This window comes from Ips typographus, linkage group LG4 (genome assembly GCF_016097725.1).
Source record: "Ips typographus isolate SLU linkage group LG4, UJ_Ityp_2.0, whole genome shotgun sequence".
Taxonomy (NCBI): domain Eukaryota; kingdom Metazoa; phylum Arthropoda; class Insecta; order Coleoptera; family Curculionidae; genus Ips; species Ips typographus.
The window spans coordinates 379,464-390,951 of NC_138425.1; the positions used below are offsets into that span (position 1 = coordinate 379,464).

The 11,488-nt window shown below is 37.5% G+C and overlaps 1 protein-coding gene across 6 annotated transcripts in view; it reads left to right on the forward strand.

Annotated features, from left to right (window-relative positions):
* LOC145728272 (uncharacterized) overlaps window positions 1-11,316 on the forward strand; it is a 30,028-nt gene extending 18,712 nt beyond the window's left edge. For 4 of the 6 annotated variants that reach the window (XM_081978363.1, XM_081978366.1, XM_081978364.1 and 1 more), the window contains 7 exons: window positions 5,295-5,407; window positions 5,461-5,678; window positions 5,734-5,899; window positions 5,957-6,096; window positions 6,153-6,332; window positions 7,049-7,190; window positions 9,555-11,316. In XM_081978363.1, coding sequence (XP_081834489.1) covers window positions 5,295-5,407; window positions 5,461-5,678; window positions 5,734-5,899; window positions 5,957-6,096; window positions 6,153-6,332; window positions 7,049-7,190; window positions 9,555-10,754 — 2,159 coding nt within the window. In that variant the 3' untranslated portion in view covers window positions 10,755-11,316. Of the gene's footprint in view, window positions 1-1,079; window positions 1,496-4,322; window positions 4,472-5,294; window positions 5,408-5,460; window positions 5,679-5,733; window positions 5,900-5,956; window positions 6,097-6,152; window positions 6,333-7,048; window positions 7,191-9,554 lie in introns of those variants that run through there. The other 2 variants (XM_081978362.1, XM_081978367.1) reach the window with 2 other exon arrangements.
* The last annotated feature ends 172 nt before the right edge of the window (window positions 11,317-11,488 follow it).

The window sequence follows — 11,488 nt, forward strand, 5'->3', positions numbered from 1 at the left end:
GTCGTTTATTTTAATAATAATATTAATAAGAGCAGAGGTACGGTGTAGATGAGAATATGGACAGGTCTTTCGCCATTGTTCCGTTGCCCTCAAAATCGACCATTAATTGCTTTAGAAAATCAATTGTTGGTAAAGAAACAGTTATTGAAATGTTTTTGAATTGAAAGAAAAAATGATCATTAACTTAATAAGAAAAGGTTTAGTTTTCTCAAAGCCTAAAAAACTCACACAAACAACAATTTGCACTGTGACATTTGACGGCTGTCGGACGTCAAAAAGTGGTAACAGGGTTGCCACGTTTTTTCACACTTAATAGTTTTGGTTTACACATCTGTCACAACTAATCATATAATTCCAAAGTAATTTGTTGGATTTGGTTTCGATCCATCTGGTTTTCCGATATCAATTCTTTCCCTCAACAATAATAATAATTCGTTTCGACTGCCTATCTATTAACCAATGGCACGACTTTGGCTTGCGGCCGGCTTTGTGTGGTTCCGCTCAATTTAGGATACTATTCTACCGGGTACCGGAGACTTATCAGTCCACCATTACCGAGCAAAATTCCTTTTAATTTCCAGTTTTAATTTCGCTATCGAAAATTCGAAATCTTTCAGCCTTTTGTTTTCGGTTTTAGGCGGTTGTGTTGCTCTTGCATAATCCACGATCACATAATGAGAAAATATGATTTTCTGCGGGAATCGCAAGCATAAATTTGTACGGCAAAAGCTAAAAAATTGTTACTTTTGCCGAAAGCACTTTGCAACAGTTTCGTTCGCCAAATTCACAGTTTGCGTGACTTGGACAATAAGTAACCATTGCAAAAATAGTTTGTTTTGTCACGAATTGTTCCTAATATTTGCTTTCAAAGTATACAGTATATTTGCGTAAATCTTAACCCAGTGGGTCTAGTTTTTGAACTGTATAGTTAACAAACAATAAAAAGCTAAAACAGGGACGGATGCAGCCATACCATTCTGGAAAAAAATGTCGTCTAGCCATCACAAAGAAAAATGAACGTAAACCCTACTACCAAGGCGGTACTTCTTGTGCTTTTACCTTTACGACCGGTGCAAGCTTATGCACAGTCGCACGCAAAGGTACCACCGGACTGGTATCAGGTGGCACCCCGTAGTACGGTACCGCATTTTTCGAACCGTTCATAGCATCGTCGGTGCTGGTTCAGTTGATTCGTTTGTTTTATGCGGAGACGATGTTCAACAACAGCTGACATCAGTCATTATGTCGAGTACTTCTTCAGAGTGATCCGCGCTTCACGATTACATTGCGTGTGGTACCGATCGACGGTTTTGATTAGAAACTGTTTCGTCTCTTTTTCCTTGTTTTGATGGGTTTTGATCGCTCGTTCGGGCCATCACCATGAGCGACAGTTACGAGTACCCTTCCGGGTCCGAGTCTTGTGTGAATTCCACCTTAAATTCCTTGGATTTTTGGGATTATACCATCGAATTGGAATGTTTACGACAACCTTCAGGTATTTGGATTTTTCCATGTAGCCAGTTCATAATTGTTCCAAGTTTACTTACCATGTTTCAGTATTAAAGCGTGAAAAGTATGTAATTGCGTATATCACAAAATTCGACAAATTTTCGCGCAATAGGGGCCCACACTTGTGGCACAGTTGACTACTATCCTTAAGTTAATTTCAATTTCACTAGTTTTTGGTACAGTTGGCTAGTGTTCATTGAAAATTGTTTTGAAATTTGCTTCTCAACTTTGAGAAAATACAAGAAATATTGTATTGGTAAAATGAAATTTTCAGTTATAAATATTTCAGTTTTATCATTAGAGTCTAGAATTTAGGCACAATTGACTGGCGGTCTTCTTAGATTTATGTTTCTCAATTTTCCTTCTCACACAATTAAAGTGGGTAATAATCACTAAACGTTCAAAACGAAAAGTTTCCACATAGTTTTTGAAGTGATTGATATTTTTATTTTGAAGTAACTGGATTAATTACATAATTGAATGTCACGTGACTAAAACACACAAGTCAAAACTTTCATCAAGTCAACTGGGTTCATTCGATTTACAAAGGTTGAGAGTGCACGTGGTAGTCGTTGTCATTTGTGTACAGCTATCACATGATAGATACACACAACACATCCTTGAAATCGAAGGTTTGGGTCTATGACAGGATTGATGACAGATATACTATTCTACTTCATATTTTTCGTTGGTTTTAGTGTTTTCGTTCTCCCTGGTTGCTATTTTTCTCATTTTCCATTATTATTATGGTACTTTCAAGTAAACGCATCATTCCGAAACGCTCCAAGGTAAATTAAGCGCATCGCAATCTCATCTTTCCTCGGACGTTAATTCGACCTTTTGTTATTAGAGCAAAAAAAAAATAGAAAGTAAATTCGGTCTAATGATGCTTGACATTCGCACAGGAACGTGTACACTTGTAAATTGGCTGGAAAGGCGAAAATGCGCGAAAAGAAGAACACGCAAATCCGTACGGCTAATCAGCCTGAAATTTGTCTTTTTTCGCGCTAAAAACTTTTTCAATGATTAATTGAAAGATTTTAGTGTTTTTAGTTTTAGTTTAGACATCCGTTTTATTATGTCAATTTGTGCGCTTTCCTGGCGCAATTAACTGAAATTCATCTGTCGACGGCTCAAACTGTGATCGCAACGCACAATTATTAATTACTTAATAGTTATCCTATAACGTATCATTACACATTAATTTAATATTGAAATGAAAGTTTTGTTTGACAGAGCGACATAAAAACTTTGAGGAAACGTTTAGCTAATAAGGTGTATAGTGAAAATGTCTCAATTCAGTCCGGAAAGTGGTAATAAAGCTATCAGAAAGCTTTATTATAATAATTCATGGTCACATGACCTTTTTATCAAAAAGCCCGTTTAGTGTCTCGTGACCTATTGACGTTTCAAGGTAAGAGATGCCTCCCTCTGGTGGTCAGTTTTGAAAACAGTTTCGGGCATTCCAGCTGTCATTTCTCCTTTTGTTTACAAATTGATTTTGATTAGGAATTTAGCACTGGATTTCATAAATATGAAGTGATAGTGTCGTATTGTCACGTTTAGGGGTCGTAGTGAGGGATGGTAGAGAAACAACTCAGGTCACAGGTAGGTAAGCCTGGTTTATTATAAAAATAATGTAAACCAAACACCTAAGAGGGGTTATTCTTACCCCCAGAATAGAAGGTTACTAATGGCGTAATCACCGTCGTATGCATGAATGTTCGGGGAGGGTGAGTTTAGTTTTAGCCCTTCAGCTACACCGTAATGGTTGATCTTTTATACTCGTCAGCGACCTCATTAGGCTAACCTGGCTGACTATGCTGGTTACTGGGTGTGCACCGTAACTACTAACACGGGTGTGACAATATTATTTATAATGTTAGGTTAGGAACGGGTTGCCCGATTTTCAACTGGCGCTGCGATCTTAACTTGAAACGCCAATTGTTAGATGCCACAAAAATCACAGCACTCTATTCGTAGTTTGTGAGATTTGGCATAAATCGTAGTCGGCTGCGAGCTAAAGGTTTTCAGAGCTTAGTCACGTGACTTAATACTTGGAGGACAACCCTCATTACGGATGCAACTTAAGATGGTCTTTAAGGATTCGCGGAATTAAACACGTTTCGAGAAACCGCGAGATGTAAAATAGTTATGTCAGAGAAGCGTTGCGTAATTGTGTGTTTTAGCCTTTAGAACCGCTTAAAATGACCTGGTTTTGTTAATACAGCATGTCAATAAACAGTGTGTGTATCTATGCACTAATTATTTACATTTACATCGGTAATTCCAATTAAAAGAAGACACTTACAAAACTCAAAAGATACAGACAATTTATCATTTTTTTTTCATGTTTCTATTCATTAGCCTAATGACAAACGTCAGTTCGTCTGCCTGTTTTTTTTTAACGTTAAAAGTTGCCTTGAAGAAAAACACGGCCTACGTGTGTTTCATAGAAAGGAATTGAACTTGTGCGCACGAAACTCTCGTTAAATCATGAATATTCCCACAATTTAATAATATTATAATATGGGGGCAATTAATGTCGTTAAGTTTTTACCAGGGGCGTAGCCCGCCTCGCTCCTTCTTAATTTCCGCTTCACAAGCGTCAAAATGCCAGTCACGTGTGTAATGTATTTCGTCTATTTACCTTTATAATTATTATTAGTATATTTGTGGGTCAGCAGCAACTATTTGACAGGCATTTTATTAATTTTTTTTGTGAAACGCCACTGTTGCAAACAAATAAAATGTGTGTAATTATCGCGCTACTGATATATCTATATCTAACCGGGTAAAAGTTCAAAGTCGCCTAGTTAACAGGTAATTACTATACCATGTTAGTGAATACAGTGTGGTACAAGTAGCATACAACGTCACTCTTCAACTTGAACCACTTATGATTTTTGAATGTTTGAAATGTCAAAACAATGGCCAACATGTCACTCTGGTCTCAGTTATGGTAAGTTCGTAGTTGTTCAAAAAAGAAGCAAGCACAAAGCTGCTTTTTTGACCAATCACAAACTACTCACTATGCTGAGATTTATGGCAAATGCTTCACATGTAAGCCAAGCATAAGATTCACTGGGAAATTTTTCTGCACAAACTGGTGAAGGAGCTTTAATACAACTTACGGTTAGGTTAAATGGCATAATCTCTAAAGTGAGGGATATATTCTGATGCTAAGTCAACGTGTGCAACAGTGGTTAGTTTGTGAGTGGTCAAACAACCAGCATGTACGCATATAATGCACATGTGGACTTACCAGGAAATTTTTGACGTTATTGTCCTCTAGTCAATCGAATTGCTACCACAACAAGCCTGTTCCTACAATTTTAATTTAATTCCTAGCAGGTGCAACACCCGTTACATTATATAGCATTCTTTATGGCACGAGGTAAACGTTGGCCGCGGGTTAATCAGATTTTATTGTAGACGTATTAAGTTGGTAATATAATGGACTTTAACTTTTTTTATAACTGAAGTGTAAGTTAACTAACTTTATTCTGGTGTTATCTTTAGCCTTTGAGGTTAATTACTCCGTAAAGATTAACTAAACAGGAAAAATCTTACCAGATACTTAGCTAAATGGTTGTAGTGTAGTTATTATGGTAATTGAATTTATGTTTTAATGCTACATTAACTAGGAAACGTGTGCCTATAGTATAACGGTTTAGATGGGTATTTTTTTACAAAAATATCAAGTACCGTGCTATTGATTAACCGTACAACAAAACAAGCAGCAAATGTGAGAATTCTTGTAATTAATTTGTTTTTCTTTGCAGATCTTCACTTAGCCGCCGAACTAGGCAAAACCTTACTGGAACGTAACAGGGAATTGGAATCGTTGCTCAAAGAACGACAAACCACCATAGAAGATCAGAAATTGGAAATAGAGGTGAGGCGTTTAATTGCATACTGGATGGGGTTGAAACTAGGTTGTTTCCACAGTACTTAACCAAACAGACTGTCGCCCTAAAAGAAGTAAACGACTCACGACTACGGATTTACGAACAATTAGAAGTTAGCATTCAAGACTTGGAACGAACGAATCATCGACTACAATGTGAAAACAGTGCAGAACGCAAACACGTTAAAAGTCTCAATGTCACCATTGAACAGCTGGAAGCCAAGAATGAAGAGCTACAGAGCGTCATCGATGACCTTAGGTTTGTTAATCCACCAAAATACTAAGTCTATCATCAGTCAATTATAATTTTTTAGGTTGCAAATTGACGTGCTTAAAAAGAAGACGAGTCGAAGCAGTGACGTAGGAACGAGCAGGAGTAACACTCAAAAAGAGGTGGTGACGTTACGTTCTGCTGTGGTTCATGATGCTGACGGAAACAATCAAACTTCTCCAGTCTCCAGTCGACTACATGGAAGTCAGGTAGTGGATTTGCTTTCAGTTTGATGTCAAGCAGGTTTTACCTGAGTGTTCACGTAGATTACTTCCGAGTCTTCGCCGTCGTCAAACGCCTCAAAATCTCCCAATTCTTCTCAAACGCTCGACAACGAACATGTTTCATCGGTTGATGAGACTGATAATAGTATGGAGGAGATTGCTCAACTCATGGCTCAACTCAGGTAAGTGATTTACGCTAATCAACGAAAAAAACTCGAAACCAATTTTATTATTATAGGGAAACAAGAGCGCAGTGTAGCAAACACGAGAGGATAATCGCCGAACTAGAGGATCAACTTTCCACAATGGTGAAACAGAATCAAACGTTGGAGAATCAAGTGATACAACTGAGTCACAGAGGAGACGACTTGAACATGAAAAGCATGCACGAGGAACTCAACACTTTGGACGAAGTTCGGTAAGTCATCTTTTCCTAAACCAAATAACTTATTGGTACAATAATATGTAAGGACATTCAAAATTTCACACTTTTATAATGGAAATTAAGCTATTTACATATTTATTTAGTCGGGTTAATTATACAAATGGTCTGCCGACGGCAAACGATGACTCAGGCAAGTAAAGGATGTCAAAGTGGGAAACTAGCAACAAAAATGCATGGTTGTTAGCTTACAATAATTGAGTTCGACACCGCGAGTATTGGTTATTGTTGCTCGTTGACACCTCCTTAGCAAACAGTTTACAATGACCCCAGCTCGATTGGTTGCAGATTAATGCAAGTCAGCTTGAACGATTGTTCATCGGATAATCTTATGAGAAAAGTGGGATATGTTTTGAAAAAATGTGTTACATTCTCTGGCAATCATACAACCACGTCAAGTGTATTTTGTATTAATAAGGACAACAAATTACGTTTCTTCTACAACTCCAAATGATTGCAAGTGGAGGTACAGCAAGAAAAAATCAAATTTGCCTTGAATCTAGTTACTGTTATCTGATCAATACCTATACAACCCAGAGCCAAGATCAATGATAAAACAAGTAATCCTGGATAGTTTGGATCAATTTAATTAAAGCCAAAATTCATTTTGTTTAATAATCACACAAATAAGTAATGCTACTACTGTTGTTACATGACTTAAATATAACTTAACTCTGATTTTCCATCATCAGACAAGGCCAAGTGTGTAGCAAATGCCTGCGCACCGTGGATCAGTCTTCTGAACTAGGTTTGGCTGAGGACGACGACGATCAGAGCATGCTGGAGGCGCTCAACGCCACCCAACACCGCGCCTCCTTCTCCATGAACGTACAGGTGAGCCACATGCTTGTCAGGCACCTGGGGTTTCTAAGTTTGTCGGAATGCTTCCTATAATCTATCAGTTTTTATTTTCTCGTTCTAGTTTTGTCTAGTTTCTGTATACACGTCACCGCAAGCCGGTTTGATATTTTGTTTGTACCACCCAAGCTTGCTGTGACGTTTGCATGTTGTTTTTTTTTTTTTTGACAGATGCATGATGTTTTAGTTTTGTTAAGGCTATACGGTTGTGATTTCGTTCGTTTAGGGCTTGAAACGGCATTAGGGTTAGATTGGATTTTTGTTATTTGTTATAAAAGTCAAATTTTAACGTTTTATAATGAATTTGTTTGTTGTTTTTTGATGTTTGACAGATAAATCCATGCTGGTTCGAAAAACGAGTATTCATTTATTTATTATTTTATTTAATGGAAAGACAATAAAACGTTTTATAAGGTGAAAATCCAATTTATCCCTATTAGATAAAGTAGATTCTGAGCCAGAAACCTCTTATCAAAATTGCTTTCGAGGTTTTTTGGTTACATTTTGGAAACACACGAAACCAGTCGCAATCAGTCCGTTTTAGCTGCTGTTGTTTGTTTTCCTTCCCTTAGAAACCTAACAACCTGGAGGAGCCCCTTCTTCGAGGGGCTTTGTCCGTATGCAGAATCGCACCGGCTTCAAGCTTTTTCTCGTTCCTAGTTGACTTATGCCTGTTTGTCAAAAACGAGTATTTCCTTCCCATCTACGGTCCGTTCAGGTGCAGTTTCATCCTGCTATATTATTGCCTCAGGCATAAGTTACACTAGACATGAGCTAAAAGGTACGTTTTCCAAATTGTTTCGTCACGCTATAATATTCTGGTTTCTGTGGTATAACTATTGTATATGCATATTGCAGTAATGGTATACTCTCTGTCCCAGGAGAAGTGAATTTTAGATTAGTTCTTCTTTTATATCTTTGTTGAACCGGACATTCAACGAGGTGCGTTTGTGGTACAAATTTCAGACCTGTAACTTGAGGCGTTCCTGTGATATTCAAGAAAAACTAAAGTCAACTTTGACGACCTCTAGCGACCAAAGGATGCAACTTACAAATTCTGGCAATTTTGACTGTTTTTAGGGCGTGTGACATTTTGACAAATGACACTTTTCTACCGTTAATCTAAAGATATCTAGTCAAAGACAATTTTCCAAAGTCAAACGGTGCGCTGCACAGAAAAGAATGACATATTTGTCAGTTTGTCTCGTGACACCGGTTTTATTTTTAAATACGTTGATCAGATAACACATTGTCAAATTACGAACTTAAAAATTTGTAAAACATACGTTAACGACAAACGAATTTCTATCTCGCTCAGTTCACATGTAATAGAAAATGAACGACAATTATTACATCACTGTCACACTAGACCTGGGACGGACTTTACAAGATTTGAGAAGAACACTCTGTACATATGCCTATACAATGTTTTAGTTTTATTTTTGGTGTGCATTTAAGTGCTCTAGTCTAATCGCTAAGATTATTCAAATTACTTGGTTTTTGGTCACTCTCCTTGAAGCTTGCAATATGTAAATATATTTTTTTTTACTAAATCATCCCTGTTTTTTGCTCTGATTGTATAAATAAAAGGAGAAACATTACTTTGTAGGTATAGAGGGCAAATAATACCATAGATTAGGTGTATTTGTGGAAACAAATGTTTTTAGTAATTTTCAAAATTTCACTGATGTGCCAAACTATGACATTGCTTATTTTAACTGTCTATGGAACGAACAGAGTGAAAATGACAGAGTCATATTCGCTCTGTTCACTCCATAGAGCGTCAAAACGAAAGTGGCCCTTATTTTAGGAAAAGGTAACAGTCTACATTCCAAAGTTTTTTTTTGTGCATAATATATTTAATTTTCAGGTTGGTAATAAAATAATTTATTGTATTTAAGAGTTTTATTTTTAATTCCACTGTTCTCACCAAACTGTATTTAATTGCTTTATCACTTTTGCCACTATTTAGTTGCTTAGTAATAGTAAAGAGTGGACCAATTATATGTTGCATTTTAAACTAAGGTGTTATTATTGATGCTTGACATTTGTTGAATAAAAATAAGTAATAAAATATATATTTTTTCTTGTTTGTGACATTATAGATGGCCCACCCTTTATAATACTGCAAGCTTAAAATTGTAAGCTTATTATAATAACAGTTTCTTGCTTGCTATACTCTTGATGAACGGTTTTACGTTTAAGTATTAGTAGTTGAACTTCCCAATCTCACTTTACTAAAGTTCTTACTTAAAAATTTTGCTGAGTATACACAGGTACTGGTAGTTAATTTCAAAGTAATTGGCAGGTGAATTTAAGTTAAATTTTGTTTTTTTCTAGGATCATGCCAATAATCAATCTTCACCGTTGACCAATCGAGAGCACGCCAATCCCTACAAAGTTTTGGTCGAAAAGTATGAGGCTCTGGTCGAAGTGCATCGAGGCAGTTTGACCGGCAAATCAAAATCGGACAATCACTGTCTTTCGCTTCAAGAGGAAATGCAAATGTCTGGAGAGTTTGCCTCGAGTACGAAGGACACGGACGAGGAGAGTGGCCACGGTGGCAGCCTAAACGCCAAACAGCACAAGCAAACTAGAAAAACGTTTTCGACTCCGACTGACTTCTCCGAAGCTGAAACCAGCTCGTCTGGGTTCGCAGATGAAACGAGCAACAAGGGAACACAAACTGAAGGACGAGTCGGTTCGTTCTTGTGCACCATCGCAGACGGCGAGGATTGCAAGTTTAGCATCTACGACGACGCTAGTCCGTTTGATTCGAGGTTCCGGGATCGGCCTGAGTATCGAGATTTGTTCAAGGAGATCTTCAGGGTGCTGAAGAAGGCAGCTGAGAATAAGGCCGAGGGCGAGGAGCTGCCGTTGTTAGATGACAACGCAAAGACCGTCCCGCCCACAGTGCCTCCGGCAACTCCAATGAACGATCAATTGCCCGAGTTTCCTGATGATGATACCCAGAGCATCATGTCCTCGACCATGTCGGAATTGTCAACCCAAAACGAGACCACCACTATCGTGGAGAACATCATCCAGGCGCAAAACCAACCGATTCCTGAAGCGGAACTGTCATCGGGAACTGCCGATAGCAAGCAAGACTGCGTGCTAAGACCTTTGGTACGTCAGCCCTTGGAGTATTTGTCGGTGGAGGTGCGGAAACGATCATCTTCGAGACGCAAAAACAAATACACGGAACGATCGGACTCGCCAGTCACTCACATCATTGGCAGTCCAAAAATTACTTATTCGAGTCGACCTAATTCTGGAAAGAAGCGAAAGGACGTACGACCCAATGTTCCTGGAGATGAGAACGCGTGGAATGGAAATACGCTGCAGTTTTGGGCTACTAATCGAAATGCGCCATCTCCTACGCCTAGTCAAAGTAGCGGAAAGGGCTATTTTGAGTTTAAGCCCAGTTCCGCTTCCCATGACCTACACAAACTGAAAAAACTGGACATGTCTTATGCGGAAGTATTGAGAAATGCCGATACTAAAAAGCGGGAGTTGTACAGACAAAGAAAGAAGTAACTCTTCAATGCATTTCCTTGTTTATATTCACTATTTAACCACTCTGTCTGATGTAAATAATAATATTATTGTCTTGTGGTATAAACTAAACTTGTGTTTGTTGGGTTTGATTTTTTTTTTGTTTTAAGACATATTTTAATGAGTTAGACCTGTTATGTGCCAATCGTCCAGTTTAGTAGCTGTGCAAACTGTATTGTATAGGTAATATTATTAACTTTTAAGATTTAGCTAGACTGCCATGTGTAAGGTTTTTGTAACTAACAAGTTTGGGCCTACATTTTTCTTTCACTAGGTTAAGCTCATTTAAACGGAAAATATCAAATATTTCATCTTCTACTTGATAACAGAAATTAGCTGGTTTTGAAAAACATTTTTACAAGTGACCGCGGTTATTGTCCGCTGTTTTTACGTTACAAGCTTCCGCTATTCTGGATATATAAAATAGTTAACAGTTAAGGACATACTCAATAATACAAGATAATTATTGTTGTGACATTGGCGCTTTTTGTATCATTTTATCTGAAGTATGTTTGTGATTAAATTATTATTTTACAGAAAAATATTTGGCTGGTTGTTTATTTTCTCCCATAGACATTTCAACAAAGCGTCTAGCTCCCTTATTTGAAGATGTTACAGCAAAAGTGTAAATTAGAAAGTTGTAAGAAATTTCACACTCTATAAGATTTTAGATTTTTGTCTTAGCTTTAAAAAGAAAATATTTTGCAAAGTAAAAA